At 40.3% G+C, this 23703-nt stretch overlaps 1 protein-coding gene across 6 annotated transcripts in view; it reads right to left on the bottom strand.

Annotated features, from left to right (window-relative positions):
- Window positions 1–611: 611 nt before the first annotated feature.
- The window catches only part of col11a1a (collagen, type XI, alpha 1a), a 98898-nt gene continuing 75806 nt past the window's right edge, over window positions 612–23703 (bottom strand). For all 6 annotated transcript variants that reach the window (XM_028005575.1, XM_028005572.1, XM_028005574.1 and 3 more), the window contains 21 exons: window positions 21752–21805; window positions 21610–21663; window positions 20697–20750; window positions 18967–19020; window positions 17258–17365; window positions 16794–16847; window positions 16586–16639; window positions 15189–15242; window positions 11123–11176; window positions 9968–10075; window positions 9116–9169; window positions 8723–8776; window positions 7862–7969; window positions 6353–6406; window positions 6229–6264; window positions 6060–6113; window positions 5717–5963; window positions 4563–4675; window positions 3985–4053; window positions 2919–3152; window positions 612–1828 (listed from right to left, as the gene is read on the bottom strand). In XM_028005575.1, coding sequence (XP_027861376.1) covers window positions 1682–1828; window positions 2919–3152; window positions 3985–4053; window positions 4563–4675; window positions 5717–5963; window positions 6060–6113; window positions 6229–6264; window positions 6353–6406; window positions 7862–7969; window positions 8723–8776; window positions 9116–9169; window positions 9968–10075; window positions 11123–11176; window positions 15189–15242; window positions 16586–16639; window positions 16794–16847; window positions 17258–17365; window positions 18967–19020; window positions 20697–20750; window positions 21610–21663; window positions 21752–21805 — 1818 coding nt within the window. In that variant the 3' untranslated portion in view covers window positions 612–1681. The remainder of the gene's footprint in view (window positions 1829–2918; window positions 3153–3984; window positions 4054–4562; window positions 4676–5716; window positions 5964–6059; window positions 6114–6228; window positions 6265–6352; window positions 6407–7861; window positions 7970–8722; window positions 8777–9115; window positions 9170–9967; window positions 10076–11122; window positions 11177–15188; window positions 15243–16585; window positions 16640–16793; window positions 16848–17257; window positions 17366–18966; window positions 19021–20696; window positions 20751–21609; window positions 21664–21751; window positions 21806–23703) is intronic.

The raw sequence follows: 23703 nt of genomic DNA, 5'->3' as shown, positions 1-23703 counted from the left end.
CCCACACATTTGGTTTCAAGGTGTCTTGAACACACACACACGCCTGCGCCCCCCCACAAAAGAAGCAAATTAAGTTGTTTCACCACGGTTCAACACATTCACTGACACCTCTGTGACTTCTCTATATAATGACTTCTGGAGCTTTTCAAACAAAAATAGGAATGAGAGAATGTAATTTTTTAGGGAGGTATATGAGAAAGTTTTCTTTCTTTTTTGTACTAAGTTAATGGTTCCTGCAACTAAGTAACCATCAGACACAAGCACATTTATATCAAAATGTGTGTTTAAGTTTTTTTTTTTTTTTATCCAGTCTTTAGACATTTTCTACAATCCAAAATCTTTTACACACAACTGAGACATTTGGCTCGCTATAGTTTAGAATCCATTTTTTTTTTTAATATTTAAATGAACAAAACAAAAACAAAACAGCACAAATAAAACATTTGCTCATTTTTAGCAACAAAAATGGTTACTGCAAGGGCTTCTCAATGCATTCACAGAAGGATCTGAACAGTGGAACGTCTAGCAAGTTGAGGTTTTTCGTACCGTTAAAAATATCCCCACCCTAAAATATTAATTTTATTCGCTTAGTCGGGGCACAGAATCCTTGCTTTTTAAAGGTTATCAAGAAAGACTGAGGTATACAACCGAAGCAAAAGCCAGTCAAAAACAAAAAGTGAAACTGGACAAAAATGAAATAAAATAAAATAATAACAACAAATATATTTAAATAAACAGAAAACGGAGGTCGTAATTGCCTTCTAGGAGCACAGGGTCGCAACATTAGTGGGAGATGTCGCCGTAATTTGTGCTGGTGTGATAAATGCAGTTGTTTTACCTGCAGTCACAAGAGTAAAACAACCCACAAAAAAAAACAAGTTTTGGACAGTCATTATATACAATGGGGCATACAGTCTAATTTGAAAATAGAAGGATTGTTGAAATGCTCAGATTTGTTTTTATTTGCTTCATGACGAGTACACAGAATGTAGAGAGGAAATGACAACAAGAACCCCCCCCGCCCCCCCAAACAAACCCAGAATGTACGTACGTATGGTTTCAACTTACTCTGTATATGTCTGAGCCCGAATCAGGTTCTGATACACATGCAAGTTTTGAAAGTGGATTTAGAGATAACAGTATTGTACAAAATAATAATTACATTTTTTCTTTTTAATATATATATATATATATATATATATATATATATATAATTATCAAAATACACCTTCTTTCTTAGCACCACTATGTACTTTTTGTTTGTGTGTGTCGTGTTTTTGATCGAGCACCATTTGTTGTTGTCGTACAGCACCTGGGGGGGGGATTTCAGCGAAGAGATCCGCTTCGCCTCGTGTCGCCAGGCCCTGTCCGTCGGGTTACCTCCGACTCCTCCTCGTCTGCCACGCCGCTCCCGTGTCCCTCGCCTTCCTTCCGTAGCGTGCTGTAGTCGTGTGGTACGACGACTACGACGCGTGGCACGGAGCGCTTCCGTGCAGAGATGGAAAGACACGTCTGCCATGCCATCGCTCATTCAAAACTTGCATGTGGCATAGAAAAGGGTTGGGGGTAAAGGGAGGGAGTTTAAAATTTGGTGGCACCCAGGATGTCCTGGCTTGACTTTATTTCCTGTCCTCATCAAGTCCTTAATTTTTACATTTTTTTGTTTTGTTTCTAACTTTGTTTATCCAAGGAAGCAGACAGGTCCAACTTCAAACCCGAACTTCTGGTTCGGGTCCCCGAAATCAGTCAACATGACATCGACGATTGGAACCTGGTCGATTTTGGGAGTGTTGAGCTCCATCACAGTCTTTCCGTAGCCGTTTCTTGTCTGCAGGATAGGAAAGAAAAGAAAACAGAAAAAAAAGGACACGAGGCAAAGTTCAATACCAGCTAATCGGTGGAAGGCATTCTGGGAATAAATAGGCCTGTTAAAATGAAAATCCAAATTAAGACAGCAATCTCAAAACATACTTCAGCAGCAGGATAAGGTGCCAGACAAAAGAGGACTTTTCACAGTTAGCAGCCGACATTAGCTACAATCGCAGCTTTTCAACGCTGTCTCATTCAGTCGGGAATAATAGCTCTGTCAGGCAGGCGCTTACAGGATGAAACACTGAAGAGCTCCTTAATGGGTATTTAAAAAGAAAATGCTCACCAAATGGTAAAAAACATGATTTTCTTATGGTTTTAGGTACTTTTTTAAAGCTCTCAAGAGAAAGGGTAAAATCTAAAAATGAGTGTTAATGTACTGGGAGTAAATTAACAAATGATAAAGTTCAAAAGCGAATTTGTGTTTTAAGATAATTAGCTGCTTATGACCACACTTTAGATAATAGGAAAAATGGATGATGTTCAGCTTGCTTTGGCCTGATTGGTTTTAAACCTCTATTTTCAGGCCTTTTCTGTTCAGTGAATGCCACAATTCAGTGAACCACACTCTTTGATGTGGATGTTGTTACTGAGCAAAGGTGACTCAAGAGTTAGCTTTATCCAATGTCAGTTCAAAATTACCAGTAAAAGATGCTGCTGACAAAGCTAGCTAGTTTGCTGTTCCTTCAGGCTGCGAGAGAGTAAGAGAGAGCAACACTATCTACCAGATAACAGGACGGTTTAAGTAAAACAAAGTTGCTCTATTTTATATTAGTAAAACACATAAACTTGTAAATGTGAGAAAACCTACATGCAATTTACGAGATTAAATAATCCTGCCATGGCAATATTTAAGACCTGTGGTTAATGCCTTTAAGCCCGACTTACATTTTCTTGAATGAATGTAAGATATTTTTAAGGCCTTAATTTTAGATCCACAAATTAAAGACTTCCTAAGGATGCCCTGCTGGAAATCAGGAAAAACTGGGAAACCTGTCAGCGCATCTGAACTACCAACATCCAAAGTCTGATCTACGGACGCCGCTTACCGAACATCCATCCGAGATGGCCTGAAGGAACGGGTTATTGTCGAAAGACATCTCCTCGTCGTTGGCGCCCAGGAAGCGCAGCGCCTTGTCGTGGCTGTCGCTGGCCGCGTCGTGCCACGCCACAGATTGGTGGCAGCTGTAGGTGAAGTTTTGCCTGGCTGAGGCGGTCAGTAGTCTGAGGAAGGTCATCTGTACCATGTTGATGGGGTTTCCGTCAGCATCCACGTAGGAAAACTGTCAGGGAGGGAATAGAAAGAGAAGATTATGAAAAGTAGTTGGTTTTTTTATGTTTAACATAATGTAATAATTGCACTCAATAAATGTAATAGTCAATGTTTTGTTGGTTCTGTAGCAATAGGTTTAGGTATCGCTTTTCTATTTGCAAAAGAGAGAAATAAAATCAGATCTTTTCCATAGTTAAGCTATTGCATAGATACTAAAATATGTATAAGTAGTTTTTTAAAACTCAGTATTATCTCCTTTTGAGGAGATTTTTTGCCGTTTGATTTATAAACCTCTCTGATAAAAATTTCCACTAACTAACTATTTATATAAAAGGATAAAGATCACTACAATTACTCTTGTGAACACAGAAAAAAAAACTGTTTAGATGCCATACCTGTTTAGCTGATTTGTTTAAACACGTTTTCATTCAAGACTGAATAAATTTAAAACAGCATGTTTGTCTCAAAATGCTTCTGGTGAACCAGTGTATCTAGTGACAGTACACCCCACTTTGAGCAGCACATGACCGTTGTTAGGGGTTATCACAGGTATTAAAAGTTCTTCACGTTCAGCGGCGACACAAAGATAAACATTCAACCTCATGCTTTTCCTACGGAAATACACAAAGCTATAAATCGGTCCGATGGGGAAGCTCAAACTCTGACTTTCATTATGAAAAATGAGACATTACCATATGAAAACCTGACAGAAGCTTCTCATAAACTCAAACTGAAGATCCGACTGCAGGAACTGGGAGAACGCAAACGGAACCCAAGAGACGCGGTGCGGACTGGAGTGTGGCGGGAGCAGTAAGAGACGGGTGAAAAACAAAAACACTCACTATTTTACCGCGCTTGAATTCACTGAACCATGAACCTGGAACCTCCTTAGGCCACGAGGATATTCTGACCTGCAGACAACAAAGCAGAACATCGGAGTGTGGAGAGGAGTGAACGTTGTCATGGGTAATATAACCTGCACTCAGTCATGAACAAAACATGGAAATAGTATAAAAGCGAAACCTCTGGGGTAAAAATCACAGTTTATTATTCAGGAAAAAAAGAGAAAGTTTTCTTTGCTTTTTCTTTCTGAAATAATAATATAAAAACAAAACTTAATGCCAGAGGACTTTTGTGGGATTTTGCAGACATTTAGATGCTCGGAAAGTTTCTCCGAGCCGAAACAAAACCTTTTTTTAGTGTCCCTTATATGACAGTGGGCTGACAGGAAACGGGGAAGGCATGCGGCAAATATCGTCAGGTCCGGGAGTCGAACCCGCGACGGCCGCGTCGAGGACTGAAGGCCTCCAAATATGGGTCGCATAATCCACTACGCCACCACGGCACGCCCACAAAACCTTCTTTGATGACTACAGTGAAATCAGGAGTTCATTAATGCCTTGAAGCCAAAGTCGCTTACCCCATTGGACTTTTTATCCGGATAGATGCAGGTTTCACCCCCAGCAGTGAAGTTACAGTAGATTTTGAATGAATCCCCAGAGCAGCCTTGGTTGGGATCAATCCAGTACTCGCCTGAAGAGAACGGATAAAAATCAATTTGAAGACATTTTTTGACATCACATATTTAGTAAAAAGGGACAGCACGCAATCAATTCAGTGCATGATAAATTGAAATGAGCTCAAGAATTTTCTTTCTGATGATCAATATTTTTGTTTCAAAATACTGTTCACAGAGACTTTATAATGCATTTTATTTATGGTTTTGTGAGTGTGTGGCTTTTATTTCTGTTTTATTTGTTGTTTTAATGTTCTTTACGCTATTAATGTTTATTGGTCCTTGAGAGGACAAACTTGCATTATTATCCCGTTATCCAAACATTACCTGAGAAAATATCTCAAAACGACGATGTGATCGTTTATCGCAATATTTACTGGGACAATTTATCGTCCAGTAAAATATGCTACCGTGACAAGCCTAACTTCATTTATCACCTGAAAATGTAAAGAGTTTTGCAAAGTTAACAATCTACCAAAACACAGTCATCTGCATATAGTCAGACGCAGCGGCAAAAGGAAGCCGTTCTTGAAAGAATGCTGTAAAAACTTCAATTCACGGCATTGCAACTCATTTGTTCCACCAAGAAAAATCACCCTGAACACACCATCCACTTGGCACACCTGCTACAGGATGAACAAGACTTGAGACAGGCAGGAGGTTCACTGTTCAGCAGCAGAATGACACTAAACACACAGCCAGAGCTACGAAACACGGGTTTACCGAAGCATATTTGTGTGTTAGAATGGTCCAGTCAAAGTCAAGGCCTAAATCCAATTGAGAATCTGTGACAAAACATGAAAACCAACATTCAAATATGCTCTCTGTCCAATAGCTTAAGATATTTTCAAAATAACGGACAAGCATTAACTGCTTTGTGCTGTTCTGTCACATATAGAAAAAGTACTGTACATACAAATCCGTGGTTGTAACAGGACAAAATGTGGTTCCTCCTTTCATAGGACGTAAAACCAAGCCTTGTTTTCGTCAAAAGGAATTAGCAGAAGTGCGCAAACCTTTCACTTGTAGGCCACACTTGAAGGCCATGGATTACTCACCATCGGGGAACTCAGGGTGGCACAGCTGGAGGTCTTTGCATGTTCTGGCCGGGTTGTTCTGCGTGCCCATGGGGTATTTCATGCGTTCGATGTCCTGTTTGAGGTTGTTGAGCGAGCCAAAGATGTCCTCCATGCCTTCGCCGTAATCCACGAAGCCGCCGGCGGCGTCTGACTGCATGTCACTGGAGCGCTTGGTCTTCTTGGGCGACTGAATGGGAAGGGGCTGGATGACCTCACCTGGTGGGCCCTGGCATCACACAGCATGGCTAGGTTTACGACTCGGCCTTGTGTAGATTTGATCAGTTTGACTTATGGAAATAGAAGAAGAACTAAATTCACTTACAGGTGGACCTGGAGGACCTATTATACCAGTGTCTCCTTTTGGACCAGCAGGACCCTGAAGGGAAAAAACCCCCCAAAAACAAACATACCAAAGATGGATTATTCAAGCTGGTTTGAAAGCCAACTGGTAGTACATATAGGTTATATGTAGTAGCTTAGCTTGTACTTACACTTGAACCCTTGGCTCCTTTCGGACCTTGAGGACCCTGGATCACATGGGATAGAACAGGAATTTGGTATTCGATCAGCAATATACAGGAAATAAATATACATTCTATGAAATATAATACATACAGGTAGACCAGGGGGACCAGGAGGACCGAGGGGACCAGAGGCTCCACTGATGCCCTGAAACACAAAAAGATTTGTCAATAGATACAAAATAAATTTCAGTCTGAGGCTTTCGTGACGAGAGCTGGAAACAAAACAAAACAAAACAAAACGGCATAAATGAAGAGGTTAAATGAATGTTAGTATTCATGAAAAGAAAGCAAATGAAATTCTAATATTATGTCGTTTTCATTTGAATCAGTGAGGTAATTACCTTATCAAGAGAATAATAATGAAACGGGACCTTCAATCCAATTCCACAATTAAACGTGAATAAAACGACTCTTAAGCCCTTTGATAAAATAAAACATCTCGGCTTCATAAAGCCACGTCTGAGTAAAGCAAAGAGAGACAATCCTTAGTTCAATTCTCAGAAAGGTTTCTGTAAAACTGGATCAGCGCTGCTGTTATACCAGAAGCTTCACCTGCTTTTCAACATGTACCACTGAAAACAGAGCTTTTAATACTGTGGCGGCTTTGTAAGAACAAACTTGTAGCGTAAAGTGATCTGGTGTGTGAGATCGCTTCTGAAAACATTTAACAACCTGAAAATAATCACAGTCTTGTGCATGGATGTTGCTTACAGAGATTTCAGGAAGCCTGTGGGAGGATTGAGGAAAAAGAAAAAGAAAAAACCAACACAAAAACGTTGCTAACATAATATTTAACTACTGAACTACAACTAGATACAGTTTACGACAGAAAGAAAATTGCAACAATTTTAGCTTGAACGGTTCTAACACGGCGACCTAATGGTGAGAAACTCATCCTGTTCTCATCTGGCTACGCTGCTGTGCTGACAACTCTTTGTTGTGGATGTTGTTACTGACTGAAGGCTCAAAGTTAGCTATTTCCAGCTCAGGCAGCTCAGGCAACACGGTGTTTTCTCAAACATGTCCAGACATGTCTGTAGTACTGCGAGAAGGTGAGAGAGAGCGAGACTTTCTTCGGCAGGTAAAACTGAAGCGCAACACAACACACTAAAACAACAGACTCTTTTGATTTTGATAATACTAGCCATGCTAGCCGTGCTGTTTGCTAGCACCAGCATTAATCATGATTTCCTTCTTTTAAGATAGGAATATAAACATACTTTTTGAAATATGAATGGTTAATGATGGCTCACTGCAGGACGGCGAGAAAAAGTAATGCTGCTCCTAAATCTTCTGCCACTACAGCTCCCGAAGAGAAATAATCGGCATTAGCTAGAATTGGTTCCGGGACGTCTAAAGCTCGTAAATTTCTATTGGTGCTTCTGTAATAGTTCTACATATTCTGAAGACGGTCTAAAAACAACGATGACATCACCGACTGCAGCTGAGAAGAAGTAGATCGAAAGTCTGAGGGTGCCTGCTGCAGGACTTTGCTATGCAGCAGAGTTCAAACAACAGCGGCCGTGTCTCGACCTTTGGCCACAGCCGGAAGGGCAAACGGGATGCAGGTAGCACGAGTCGAAGGCCGAGCTGCACTTACAGAGTCACCTTTGCCACCAGGGGTGCCCTGGGGTCCGGGAAGACCTCGATCTCCCTTCTCTCCTTGCTCTCCAGGGGGTCCAATCAAGCCAATCAAACCTGGGTGACCCTGCAGAGCGAAAGCACACACACACACACACACACACACAGACACACACACACACACACATGAGGAAGTCAAATCAAAATAAAAATACCTGCAGTCTCAGATGCTTTTCACGAGAGAGAGAAAGAGAGAGAGACACTTTAAGTGTGTTAACAGCGAAGGCCACTTCGGCAACATATATGAAAGAAAGTCGGTGAAAACGCAAAGGTCATTTCACACCACAGATCCAAGGACTTTTGAAATAAGCAAGCTCCTGCCGGGTCCTGTGATTCAACTGCATTAGAGATGTAGACCACATACACACACACCCCCACCCCCACACACACACAGATTCAGTTGTGTGCTTCCAAATGGTTTCTTTCAAGCCATCATGTCAGGGTGTGGGAGGCAATTTAGATAGAGTAATGTGCCCCGTCTGAATATCCTTAGCAGTTATTCTTCACCAACAAATGTGACAGTAGGAGCAAGGAAAATAGAAAGATTGGAGTGATGCATCACACTCAGCTGCTTTTTCAATCCCATGAAAACATTTTCCTTTTCAGGGAAAGAGACAAAAAGAAAACGAAATAAAAAGACTGTTCAAAGAAAAGATGGCAATTATTCTGAGATGACGCACAAAGTCCACAATGGTGTTCCGAGCCACGCTGCTGCAGAGAGGTTTTTGTAAATACCGCCTTAAGTTTAGGACGAGACAAGCTTGCAGATGGATGCAAGAAAATGGAGGGGAGGGGAAAAAAAAAAAAAACACGGACTCACCTTTTCACCTTTGGAGCCGGGGTCGCCTTTCAAGCCCGGCAGACCTGGCGGACCCTGCGTGACGAACACATTGAAACGTTACGCTGAGGAAAAAAAAAAAAAAAAAAGAGGAAGAAAAAACAAAAATCGATCGGAGCAATTAGGAAAAACACTCCCGCGGAAAAGGTGTGGAGGAATAAAGGAGAGCGCGACAAAAGACATTGAATTAAAAAAAAAAAAAAAAAAGCTTTTCGGACAAGACAAATCCATAAAATGTGAGGTCAGCGTGCGTTTTTATTACAGTGGGACTTTGTGGGTTCGAAAAGCTCACAGGAGAGAGAGAGAGAGAGAAAACTGGTGGCAGGAATAAATCCAGACAGGCGAGAGAAGACGGGACGGACTCTGAATACTTACCATTGGACCTGGTGGACCGTCCTGTCCTGGAGCACCGGGCAGTCCTTGTTCACCCTGTGAAAAAACCATTCAATTGAAGAGAGCATTATGGGGCTGCTGCATTTTCACCGCTCCGCCATTGATTTCCTGTGTGCGACTCGATGATTAATAGCCCAAACAGGGAGGAAAAGTGTGCTGAAATAAACAAGTAAAACTAAAGTATAAGCCAAATGGGAGTATCGATTATTCCATGAAGTCTATCATCATGCCTTCGCGGTACGTTTGTGTGTGTGTGTGTGTGTGTGTCTCAGTTGGCCTGTAAAAGTATTCACTGAACATTTTCACATATTGTCATGTTCTGACCACAAACTTCGCTGGATTTCGTTGGGATGTTATGTGATGAACTAACCGAAGAGAAAGAGAAATGATATCTTTATGTTGATTCTAATTGATTTATTTTGGGATGCCGGGGTAAATGGGGCACAGCCCAACACAGGTTTTACATTTTTACTTGTGAAAACGTTTTTTTTTAAAATCAGGAAACACTTTATTTGAAGGGACTGCATAAGACTGACATAATAATGTCATTTTTTAAATAATGACACTTCCAATGCAAAGTTGACACTTTTAATGGACTTTTAGTGCAAGTGTCCGTACAACTTTGCATTAAAAGTGTTATTATTTACCAAATGACACTTCAGGACAACAGTCATAAATATTCATGAAGACTCCTTTACTGTACTAGTGTCATTACTGTATGCGGTATTTTTATCTGCAAGATAAAATCCCAGTATAACACTGGAGTTTTCATTTAAAATGCAACAGATTGTAAAAGACATTCAAGGCTTTGTAAGCCTGTAAACAAGGACGTACCACAGGGCCAGGGATTCCACGCAGACCCTCTGGACCGGGCTTCCCAGGAGGTCCTTGGGGTCCAACAGGTCCTGTTTTACCAGCTGGGCCCTCAGCGCCCGCTTCACCCTGCATGTGGATACAGAAAGAAGGATCAAAACAGGACGCTAAACATGTGCATAAGTAATATTTTCATATCTGATCCAACATATGAAAGGACTACAATGTTTTCACTGCCCAAATAATCCAAATAAGCTGCTGGCAAGTATTTAAATATGAATGTAGAGCAAAATAACAGGACATAAAGGAGCACTGATATCAACACAGCATGCATGGCGGCCTAAAAAAAACTGCAATCCACAAACAACTTTGGTACTTTGCTGTCAACACTTCTTTGCAGCCTCTCAGGGCTTCAGACTGTTTTTTCTTTTTATTTTTTTTTTATCAGAGTTCAGCCACAGAGTTTAAAATAAACGTGCAGTTTGCATATCCGGCAAATGTCAACAAGTAAGCGAGGGCCTGGAATAATATGTGCTTCTGACGCTTTAAATAAGGCTCAGAGCGGGGCACAAGAATAGCTGAATACGTCGGAATTAAAAGTTACACAGCAAACATGGAGAAAAGTTACAGGAAATCAAGTCTGGGCTGAGAAGTGAGCAGAGATTACAGGGTTACGACAAAGCTCTAAACACAGCTTTCGCTGGATTTGCTGCTGCGGTTGGATTCGGCTGCGCTGCCCTCCGTCTCATATTGTCCCCGGCTTTTCCTAACAGCTGTTAAATTAATGAACGAAAAGTACCGAAGGATCGCAAAAACTAATTTTGATGATCAGACTCGAGTAGCCACGGAGGCAGCGACGAAGAGTTGGATCGTCGCTGCCGACGGGAGCCGAGACTGAAAACGACCTGCGTGTGTCTGCATACTGATGGTCGCGCAAATTGCAGCTTAATGTCACCGATGCTTGGAGCACAAACAAAGAAAGACAAAGAAAAACAGCAGCGTTGTTTTTCTTTGGTCGGGGCAAAGAACAATGGAACTTCATTTTACTCCCAACATGTTTATTTCCATGAAATCTGTCATGGAAAAAACTGTGTTGTTTTTTTGGTGAAAAACATTTAAATCAGGTGACATGCTATGGAGATGACTCTCACCTGAAGCAGGGAGTGATTTTCTTACCTTGGCGCCCTTCTCTCCTTGCCGGCCCTCGGCTCCTAAAGCTCCAGGAGGTCCCTGAGGGGCCAGAGGAGAATGTTTTAGTTTTTCAACACAACACCTTAAAACCCCAACATGCACGTAAGCAGAAGGTCTTCTCAGATCTGTAATAGCGCAGTACAGTAGAGTACAGTGGGTATGTTACTATCAGCCAGTCTGCAGCTGCAGGTTACAGTCATGGTTCGTCTGAACTAAATCAGAATTGACTGAAGAAAAGTGGATTTAAAAAAAAAAAGTCAACCAATTGGTCTGGTAATGTACTTTAGTCGTATTACAAAAAAATAATAGATTTGATACGTGAAGGCATACTTCATTGATCTATTTAAGGATCAAACATCAGAAATTCATTTGAACTCAATTGCAGAATTTAGCTCAAATGTTTTAAGAAGCAAAATAAAGCGAGCTTAATGTCTTTTTCTTTTTTTTTTTTTTTTACTAAGGCTCAATACTCCATGTAGCTGCTTTTAGCAACTGGAAAGCAGAGGAGAAAAAAAAAAAGGCAAGTTTTTAATGTAGCACATTTCAGGAACAAGGCAGTTTAAAGTATTGTTCATAACAAAACACAAAATATCAGATAAAAAAACAACATTACATTGCAGTGCAATAATAAAGGAAAGTAATGAAAAGTTGTAATCCGGATCACAATAAACCTGTTTTTCAGCAATTATTAATCAAAGGTAACTAAATTTCCAGTTTGGATTTAGAGGGGCTGGTCTGGACGTTTGGTACCACAGCAGGTGAATTTACAGTAAATTCAGTGATTTATAGCCATTGGAAGGACTTTAAAACTTTTGCTATGTGCTCTGTTTTCCTAGTTTTAACGACTAATGGAAATTCTTTTTGATTAGCGCGGCAGGAAATAAAACCATTCTTTTATTGCGGACCAGCTTTTTGGATGTTTCCGCTGGAATCTTGACTAATTTACCTTGAGGAACCTTCAAGTCTTTCGAGGCTGGAAAACTTCATATCTCTAACACTTCACAGGTTCTCTTTCAGATTCACATTGAGACTGGTCACACCACTTCAAAACATCATAAAAAATGAAATAAAAATGTAAAACCTACATTTGCATAACAAAAAGCAAGCAAACCATAAAAAAACTTAAATAAAATACCACAAAATATTCACGGCTTGTTGTCTTGGGGAAAAAAAACAAAAAACCCAGGACGTTTATTACAAGAGATTTCATCGGACCGTCTCCTGAGCTTCCGAGTGTTTTGGTATTTTTACCTTCTTCTTTATTAGATTTCTTACTGACTATTTGTCCCAGTTGATAAATGCAAAGTAGCAACAGACTTCAGGCGCGGAAAGTAGCCCGGTGACATCAAACATGCGCCGCTTCAGCTATGTCAAGATCCATTGGAGTGAGTGACCTTTGTCCGCCCCACAGAAACACACAATCACGCTGAGAGATTCAAACGGGAACGCACGGCCTTCTTCAATCACACCAACGCCGGCGCGGCCGCGTCTTCGGCCCTCCGCCCCCCCCCCGGTCAGATTCTCTCCCGGCCTCGAGGATCCCTTTCAACTCCGCCTCTAGTCTCCATCTTCAAACCGCCCTTCGCCATGATTCTGCTCTGATCTGCCCGACGGGCAGGCTGAGTGTTGTTGACTGAGAGTCCGCGATGCGAGCTCTCTTCAGGTCCGGGAGCTTTCATCTTCTCCTGATATGTACCTCTCACTGGTCAAGGTTCCTCCAAAGCGCCCTTTTTCTTTTTCTTTTTTTTTTTTTTGTTCGTTCTATTGGGTTTGTGCTTCAAATGCTGATTACCAAGGTTTTCGCTGGATAACATTTCTCCAGATAAAAAGTGCAGAACTGCCACACGAGCTTGAGAAATGAAACGCGCCTTCACTCAAGAATCCATAGAAATGCTTCGAAACACATAGTTGCTACTGTATGGGCAAAGTGAAGGGAAAGCAGGAAATTCAAAAGGTAAAAAATAAAATATCTTAGAAATTACACATTCAAAGGACAGACTTGCAGAGGAGCACTGGTCATTTTAGACCCACTTTTCTTCCTAAGCCACCTAAGACCTGTGTGTGGTTACAAAACAGCTCCTTCCTTACTATAATCCTCCCCTGGCCATTCAGGGGCTGCATATGTTTATACCATGATAACAAATGGAATACAGATTTCTGTCGACGCAGTGGGGAAGTAATCAGCCTTGGTTTGAAAATGCAGCACATGGACATTTTCACATTGGACCAAAAAGAAAAAAAAATCTCATTACTATCTTCAACTCTGGTGAGTAACTTCTTATTTTCTTGTTTTGTTTTTTGTTTTTTTAATTATTATTATTATTATTTTTTTTACAAACGTGGAAAACAAGCTGCAAAGATACACGGGGAAAAGCTGTTACCGTAGCAACCCTGTCGGCAACTTCCATCATAACGTTTGGATAGTTTAGTTAATTTACAAACTCAAATGATTTGTGGGATACACTGACGTAACCGAGTGAGAATTAAAAACCCGATAGATTTTAATATACTAGTGTCTTCCTGGTTGGTACAAGATTAAAACCGAGAGAAAGAAAACTTTGAGGTCTTAAAAGTATAAAACCTAAATAAATGTCTGTTTCTTTTTTCAAAAGAAAATCATGAATTTTAAAAAGGGGCTCTTGAGAATAACGTTTACTGCTTCTGTAACAAAGTGGGACTTCCAGATGCTTCCGTTCACTAATGATTTGCTTTACTCAACCACATGGCATATAGAGTATTGTGATAACATTTTTAAATACATTTCTGCATCACAAGCAGTCATTCAACATTATTGCAGAAGACTGGGCTCTTAAAGTTTTTGATTAATTTCCTGCGTAGGTTTCAGGTCTATTAGGTCTCTAAAATAATAATTTCTCCTAACTTGTTTTCAAAGACGAATGGGAATGAAATTTTGAGCTAATTAACTCACATTTGCGCTGAACATCTTACTCTGATCATCACTGATGCCTGAAGATTTCTCGGCAGCTTTTGGCAGACTTTTTTCATTTCACATGCTTTTGTGCGTGTGAAAATCAACACCGTCACCGCTACTAACAATTAAAAAGAAAAAGTTGAAAAATGGCGCCATGAGGGCTAAAAGGCAAACATCTGATGGCGTTTCTGTCAGGAATCGCCACTGATCGGTGTGCACTGTGCTTCTCGGGGTATGTGTTAATTGGGGTGAGTCGTATCTGTTGACGTTTCAAGATCCGCCCTTCAAAGATGATTGAAGGTTTTAAACGGGACGGCGCCCCACGTCACGTAAAACCAGACAATGCACGACAAGATGATTGTGTCGCAATGCACACGTTCGACAGTTGGAGCTTTTATTGTTTGTTTTTATTAGCTGTTGAATCTGCGCCTCTTTCCTAATCACCTCTTAACCACTTTGCAAGATGCGTCTCATGCTTCTGTTTTGCAGATGCTGTCCGTCAGGCGGCCGCGGGATCAATAACGTGTCAGACTTGCCGCACATCTTTTTTACCCCCCACTGAAACGGCGACATAAACTCCATTTTCGCCCTCTTTTTGTGATCTTTTCCTCCCTCCCTCCCCCTTTTAATAAGCCTTTCAATTTCTCACCAAGGGGAAGAAAAAAATGATTCATGATTTTCACATCCTGACATTCATTTCTTCGTGGGCTTTAAAAAGGCTCTACCTCACTGATAGCGTAACACCTTGACCCCGTAAATCACCCACTTTGTTTTTGCCACTCTGCCTTTAATGAGAACGAATCTCTCCAGCTTTAGAGCCAAAGTGGGTTGTTGAGTTGAAGTTGCTGCCAGACGAAGCAGTATTCCACCGCTGGCTGCGGGGGCTGGCATAAAATTGCCCACCGACGCGCGACAAAATCCTCTTTTTTAATTAAAAGATACGTTTTGCATTGTTTAACCAAAGAATTTACTGATCAGGAGAATCGACTTTTTAAGTAATTAATAATTTTAACACTAGATCAATATCTAGTCGAGACTTGAAGGTGGCTGGAAGCACATTTAGAGATGCACACACACAACTTACTGGAAGGAAATGAGCTAGGAGAGCCAAGGACTTACTCTCTTGCCGGGTGGACCAGGTGGACCGGCCTCTCCAGAAGGACCCGGGGGTCCCTGAAAACAAGCGTGCAACAAAGACTGATGAGAGGGGTTCATGGATCATTAAATTGCACAGCTCACTGGACAGTAACAGCTCAGTAACCCTGACACAGTCAATAACACTACCTCGTACTTTGATAAATGGCTGCACTTCTTCATGCTGTTATTGTTCCAGTAAAGTGCAGGCAATGATAGCAGCTGTTCAAGATTTATGCTGGTCAGAAATTGACATCAATTGTTTTGTTTTTTTCATATTAACACCTTCCTAAAATGATGGTTTAAGCTTTTGCCAAAAGTGTGTTTAGTTTTTTTTGCCTAAATTATCTTTTTGCATTACTTTAGGAAACTGAGAGCAGGACAAGATGACAAGAAAAGTTACAAATCCACCTTAAAAAGGGATTTTGATGGATGTGAAATATTACCAATAAGACTTTTGGTAATATTTTAACCATGAAATGTTCATTTAAACAGCACTGTTTAGGTAACAAACCCTACCTAAACATTTTGGTTCAGTCATCTCTACGCTTAACTGTGTGTGTAGCATCCGCCTCACAACTGGAACAAGTTCATTTTTTACAAAAAAATTATTTTATGACTTAAAATATCAACTTTGAATAAGTAAGAACTATTATAAGACTTGTGATTGAGAAGGTTTCTGTGTTGGAGCAAAAACGTAAGTATGTATCTGGTTTTAGCTTGCTTAGCGACCATGCTAATGCTAACGTCCAGTAAGCTGACTATCCTGAAAGTGGAGCAGTTGTTGGCGAGAAAAATATATATTTTTGTAGTTACAGATTTAAAAAAAAGACTTTTACAATTGATTTTAAGTTTATTATTATTATTATTTAAGTACCATTTTATGCATTAAGCTCAAATTAATAAATATGTTTTGTTCTTTTCAAAATGGAGGACAAACCGACGCCTTCAAGAAAAAAATAGCAAAGGTGCATTTTGATTCTAAATTGATCAATTTTAAATGTATGTTATTTTTGAACTGTTGTTCTTCAATTTAGATTTTTTGTAAACAGTCACTTCTCAGAATACATTTTTATCATAATTATGTTTATGTTCTTCTTTTGGCAGCCTTGTAGGCGTCATTTCAAACTGATTCACAACATGAGCTCATTGCTGTTTGCCTTTCTTTTTTAATAATACACGATAGATCTACAAAGTACGAATATTATTTTAATCTTTACCAAGAATAGCCTTGTGATATTATGATGACAAACCCCAATAAATATACACAGTGAAAATTTGAGAGACAATTTGATTCTCGTACTTCCTTATTTTGGTTCTAAGTCAAAGGTAATCTTGAATAATTCATTCATTCTAACTAATAAACAGTATTGACAACTTACAGGTTGACCAGGCTCACCATCCTCTCCTTTCTCTCCTGATTCTCCATCAGTACCCTGTAATTCATGCGCAGGTTAAAAAAAAAAGGCTAAAAGAAATCAAAATACAAATATATTTTCTTTACTCTAGCCAGTGTACAATGTTAACATGAACCAAAAAACAAAGATATTATCTTTTCGTACAAAGCAAGCGGTGTGCTTCCATACTTACAGCGACGCCTGGCTCTCCAGGGGGTCCAGGGTCTCCAGGGAACCCGACAGGTCCCTGTAAGAGAGAAAAATCAAATAATAAAAAAAATAGGTAAAAAAAAAAAGTTAAAAAGAACACCAGAGGAGCAGCTGCTGAGAAATAATCTCCTTGGAAACAGAATTTGGAATGTGGGAGGTCATTTGGGCCGTGATTTCGTCCTGGCGTACTTAGTTACAACCTGTGAAGGTAATGTAATGAACTTAATGATGATGTTGCAAATCCAGGAGACCCCACTGCCTCCCATTACCATGCAGGCATAAAATCTAATCTCCCTCAATAAAAAGGCTTTTTAGCTCTTGAATATGAGACTGGGTGAAATGACCCACCGTTGAGGTGTGTGATCTTTTTTTCTAAAAAAGCAGATTGTGACTGAGCATGAGGAGCCACACTTTCACTGGCTTTAATAGCAAACCTGTCAGACTTACAGGGTTGCCCTTTGGACCATCATCTCCAGGGGGCCCTTTGGCACCGGCGGGTCCAGCAGCTCCGGGGGGTCCGGCCTCTCCTTTCTCTCCTCTCTCACCTTTGGGTCCCTACAGTGACGAGGTATTTCTTATGTCAACATCAAAAGAAGCTGAGTTTTTTTTGTTTTGTTTTTTTCAGTCTGCATTACACTCAGTGGAGGGAAAGACAGATATTGGATCTAACGGAGATCTTGGACTGTTTCACAGAGGGCAGCAACCCTAGATGGTCAACACTGCAGAAATGAAATGAGTTGACAGGTCAGGATGTTTTTATGGACTCTGAGACGACGGACGTCGATAAATAAGGAACTTAATCTCCAAGGTGATGTGAGCCGTTAAAAAAAAAACAAAAAACATTATGGAACATTATATTTGTGAAAGTATAAAATCTCATCTTCTGTTATAATCTGAAAGTCTTAGCGTTACCAACACATGATTAGCACATTTTTTAAAAAAAAGAGTTAAACAGGAGATTGAGTCACCAGTGATTTGGTTGTACAGCCGATACAGTTTGTGCTTACTGACGCTGATTCCTGCAGCAGCTTTTTGTCAGTCAGTTACTTCTGCTAAACTCGCCATGATGACCAATAAAACCTAGCAAACACTCTAAAGCTAATTAAAACTAGCTGAAGTAGGTAAACAACAAGTTACAGCAAAATAAAACTAAACCATAGTGAATAACCCAAAACAATTATAATTCTGGTGTACATAGAGTTTGTTTCTTCCCCCCAAAGTAATTATTTTGCATGTAAAGTTTAAAGCTAAATTTAGATCTTGTCCAACAGAAACAAACACTTAGTTACAGTTACTAAGACCTGCTGTACAATGACTGGTCTTCCTGTCTGAAAAAACTGCCCACAAGTCCTTTGTGACCCTTCACACATTTCACATGCTCCAGCTTTACACCGCCTCCTTTCCCCACAGATATCTCCTCCACTTTCCACACTTTTCATTCCTACCATGTAAAATGTAGGTAAATACAGAGTCTTTAAGGCAAGAACAGCGAGTTTGCGATCTGAAGGTATTACTCTTCACCTGGTCCTCCTTTTCTACCTTTTCAATCTGCTGTTGTACCTCTTTACTTCTCAGAAATTTCCATCCAGCAACAACAAAAGTCAGACAAAACAAATAAACATCTTCCAATAATTTGCAATGAACAAACGATTCAGCCGAACAGGAGTATGTACTCAGAAATCGGTGTTTGGATTAGATTTTTTTTTTTTTTTTTTTTCTCTAAACATTGTTCTTTAAATCGGATCCATCAGACAACTCTTCCTGATAATTACGCCTTAAGAGTCTGGAAGGAGGCTGATGTTGGCAGGACATGTCCACATGCTGTGCAGAGCGCCGGAGCCACGCTGAGCTGATCCAACCGACCAACCATCTGAATGCGAGTGGCAATTACTTCTATTGTGACGGACGCACAGCAAGCCCTCCCTCTCATTAGATTGTGTGCCGTTTCATGTCCGCCCTCAAGCGGTGCAGAATATTCAATCTGGGATACCCTTACCGACCCGAAAACAACCGCAGAGCACCGGGTTACGGTAGACGAGTGGTCTGAACTGAGAGCCTGTGACACGAACCGAAACGTCTGCATGACAATGTAGGACAGCGCAGGTGGACTTATTCGTGTTGGCAGAGTGGCACAGCAGAAGACGGTGTATTCTTACCCCAGTTCCAGGCTCTCCAGGTGGTCCCGGGTTTCCAGCCTCCCCTTGTTCGCCCTGTGGTTAGATAAATGTCAGCGTCTGAACAGGTAAACATTCAAGCTGGTGCATGGAGAGTTCTCAAATTCAGACGCAACTTTGGGGTAAAAGTCTGCGCTCTTAATGCTAAATATTTAAGTTTGACATAGACTACAGTAGTACTAAGTGTTACAGCATGTGATACGATTCAGTATTTCCATATTTATAACAACGTAAAGCAATTAGCTAAGTAGTAATACCTATAAAGTTATTTTTAAACTACTGCTCATTCGAGATTATTTATTTAGGCAAAGTCATAGAATGTGAATCAACACCATCCGGTGACATTAAAGCAGGGATGTCCAAAGTACGGCCTTTGATTAAAGGTGAAGGGTGAAGGTGATTGTATTTTTAAAGCACATTTTCAGCAACAAGGCATTTCAAAGGGCTTTAACTGAATTGGAAAAAAAATACAGACGAAACAACAAAACCAAAAGAAAGACAAAAAGATAAAGTAAATGTTGGTTCTCCATGTTTTGGGTCGCAAAGTACTCCATAATTTAGAAACTTGCAGGAGTTACTCTAGGTCTTGCTCTGATATTAAAAGTATAAAACTAAATGTTGGTCTACAGTAACACCAGTTCAGAAAGAGACAATATTCTTTTCAATCGGGCAGACTTTGACAGCTTGACAGCTATTCAAGAATCGTCCAAATTTGACGTTTTCACTGATGGCAGGAAGCTTAAAAACAGAAAAAAATGCAATAAAAATCTTAAAATGGAAAGTGTGAGGCGCAACACAAAGTATTCATCCAGGTTTTTGCTTTCAATTTCATGCAATTTACTAATAATGGGGATCAAAAAATATTCTGTGGTTTTTACTAAAATTCAGACTTGGGCATGACTGTTTAATAAACTTAGAAAAAAAGAATACAACAAAACTGAACAAAATTCTGTTCTTGTCGAAAAGACATAAAAACAGAATAATCAACATGAAAAATGTAGGATGTGGTTTGTTGTTTTTTTTAAAAAATATGGCAAACCTGTTTTTGCTTAGGCTCTACAGTAATTTTCTACACAAATCTGATTGTTTTGGCCATTTCACTAAACTATTGGGTGTTGAGTTTATCGCTAATTTAGCAGATAAAAAAAGGTTTTTAAATCCATCCATCCATCCATCCATCTTCTTCTGCTTATCTGGGGTCGGGTGGTGGCAATTTCTGGAAGTCTGAACCCAGACTTCCCAGAACACCTCACCAGAGAGGTGTCCAGGAGGCATCAGATGCCCGAGCCACCTCAACTGGTTCCTCTCGACGTGAAGAAGCAGCGGCTCTACTCCGAGTCCCTCCTGGATGACTGAGCTTCTCTCTCTAAGGGAGAGCCCAGACACCCTACGGAGAAAACTCATTTCGGCCGCTTGTATCCACGACCTCGTTCTTTCAGTCATGACTCAAAGCTCATGACCATAGATGAGGGTAGGAACATAGATCGATTGGTAAATCGAGAGCTTCGCTTTTTGACTCAGCTCTCTCGTCGTCGTCTTTGAAATTATAATTATGTAGAAAAATCCAGAGGAGTTTCAACTCGACATTTATGGAACGTGCTATAAAAAGTTTGGACACCCCTGCATTAAAGCGAGTGCAGAATTTTAACTCCATTTCACATGACGACATTGTTCAGATAAAACCCCCTGCTGGGGTCCTGTTGGGGCCTTACCTTCTCACCCACAGATCCTATGGGGCCCACACCACCTGGAGGACCTTGAGGACCCTAAAGAGACACAGAAAAAGATCAGTCATACTTCATTTTGGAGTCATGATATGACACATGAGCAACTACTGATTAAACATCCTGCAAGTTGCTATAAATTCAATTAAGATATATACTTTTAAGGCTGTTGGGATTTAAATTTAAGAAAATGTTAAATTATGAAAGCTACTCTAATAATTTGCTTGACTAACTTGCTGATTAATTTAAGTTGAACATAACTTTGTCCACCCACATTTGTGCTTTTTGCCTCTGGCATGGTAGCTCATTGCTTTTACACTTTTACATCTTTCACACAGTATAGAATCATGGCAACACTTCTTAATTTTAGCTAACTAATAAAATCCCACTTTTTTAATTAGAACCTTATTAAAAATAGACGCTGCCTTGACGAAGGAGCCCTCAGTGGATCAGCAAACAAGAACTTATTGACTTCTTCGCCCTGAACAAACGAGGAGTGGATTTTTCTTTTCTTTTTGCAGGCTTGAGGTAAACGCTGATGGATTTTATGATAAATTTGGGTGGTTTTGCTGCTCTGCATCACGACCCTTGTCGTTTTTTTTGGGGGGGGGGGGTTCACAGCACAGTAACTCCCGAGTTCCTTGGGCAACAGCAGATGAAACGGATGAACAGCACCGCCGCAATTCTTTACAAAGTTCAGGGGTACGCAATGGGCGTACAAATGGACACTTTTCAGCTTTTTTTTTTCTCCAAGCCCTATAACTTAGATGATTGAGTGTTAAGGATTTTTAAGACCTGAGGAAAACCCTGAGGGGTGCGTGGTGTTGCAAACGTTGTGTGCAGCAGATCGTTCGGGAAGGAGAGTCTGAAAATTTTATCTATGTTCATAAGCAATACGTACGTCGGCTCCACTGGAACCCTGAGGGCCTCTGGGACCAGGGGGACCAGGAGGACCCTGTACAGAAAAAAAAAAAAGTGAAGAAATGTGATGTTGCGGTAATGGATTCGAGTTTTACTCGTAAAAAGTTGGGAGTTTCTCTCACCATGGGCCCGACGTCGCCGTTTTCTCCTTTTTCACCTGGAGGTCCGGGAAGCCCCTGGAGACAGAAAAAAAACACAACAAAACATGATTTCGCATTTATTGGCATGCCAAACAATGGAATCGGCAACAATAATAATTAGAAACGTAACAATAAATCCTCCAGCTATTTGAACTGGATGAGTTTCAGCTCGATTGGTCCCAATCGGTTGTTTGGCAACTCCAACTTAGAACTTGTTCTGATTGGTGGATCAGCAAGATGTTAAATATTCAAGTCAAATTAAGCAAAACGATGTAAAAAAACTACTTAAAAGGAATTTGTATTTTCTGCTACAGATTTATTAAAAGCCTTTTTAAACCAATTTGAATATTAAGCCGAACTTGGCCGCACTGTTTGATCATTTCTGTAAAGTGCCTGGAGTGTTACGTGTTATGAACTGGCGCTACATCAATAAGCTGAATTGAACAGAGAGAGAGAGAGCAAGACTTTTAGCACATAGCAGGAAGGCTAAACAGAGTACAGCAAAGTTGCTTTCCTTTATTATTTTAAACTTTCAGCTTCTGTTTGTCGTGCAGCTGGAATTGGGCAGGTTAAGTAAGGATTCTAAATTCCCAGGAGGCCGAAGCCGAAGCCACTCTAACCACATCAGCAATGCTAACTGTGCTAATTGCTGCTGTAAGATGCTAATAGTTTAAAATGTCAACTTTAACCATTTTGTCCTTGTTCTGAAATAACTCCTCTTTCACACACATGGTGTGACATCACCTCTGCTCCTACGCTGCAAAAACACAAAGTCTTACCAAGTATTTTGGTCAAGTTTGATGTGGAGATATCTTAGCACATTTGAAAGAAGATCAAACTAACATACAAGAGACTTCTCAGCAAGATATAGGATCTTGTTTTAAGTCAATAATGCTTGAATATTGATTAAAACCTACTAGTTCCACTGGCAGATTTTCTTCTCTTATAACATGGGAAAATGTTTTGTTATAAGTCAAATAATCTCCCAGTGGAACTAGCACTTTTTAATCAATATTCAAGAATGATTGCCTTAAAACAAGCTCGTATATCTTGCTGGAAAGGTTACGTCTGAGTTAGGCTTGTCTGATTTCCGGTGTAGTAAGATATTTGCACAAGAAACTAGACAAAAATACTGGGTAAGATGTTGTGTTCTTGCAGTGTAATAACCGCATTCGATTGGTAAACTAAAAATGTGTTGATTTTTCACCTTTACATACGATATCTCTAAAAGAAACATTGGAATGCCGCAATAAATTCTGAAGAGTGCACCTTCGATAATATCTGTACTGCAACATCGATGAGCTGTCGTGTGAAGAAGGCTTTTAATGTGTTTGCATCATTAACTGCATTCACAAGAGCTGCCTGCTTTGCTGCTGAGATGTAATTTGACCACAGGAATACGTTGCTGTGATTCTGCGACTCAGAACAGCATCAATTATTCAGAATCAATGAATCAAAATTCATGTTTTAGCCGGCGCTGCCTCACCCAATTACGTGTTTATTGAATTATTAAAAAAAAAAAAAAGAAGTAATCAACAGTGCGGCGTTGAGACTAAGTTTGCTCAATTAAACCATGTTTTTAGAAAATGAGGTGCATCAGGCATCCTGTATACGGCTCTCTTACCGTTTCAACTCAAGCTGCTGTTTGTTCTCCTTTTTGCTGTCAGTAACCTGTACATACATGTACACATACATATACATATATCTTGACTCCTAAGGTGCAGGAATTAATCTGGCTCACTCACGCACAGCAAATGAGCAGCATGTTGGCGACCTTACGTGTGTTTGATCCCTGGCATTTTCTCCCGGTAATTGGTGTGATTAAATTGCTGCGGCTTGCTTTTTTTTTGTGTGTGTGTGTGTGTGTGTGTGTGTGTGTGTGTTTACTCTTGATCTGGGGGCAGTTTGTTGTCAAAAGAAGGTGTAGGGTTGTA

Source organism: Xiphophorus couchianus, chromosome 21 (genome assembly GCF_001444195.1).
Source record: "Xiphophorus couchianus chromosome 21, X_couchianus-1.0, whole genome shotgun sequence".
NCBI lineage: Eukaryota > Metazoa > Chordata > Actinopteri > Cyprinodontiformes > Poeciliidae > Xiphophorus > Xiphophorus couchianus.
Note: the sequence above shows the minus strand (reverse complement) of the source record. Positions and strands in the feature narration are given on the sequence as shown.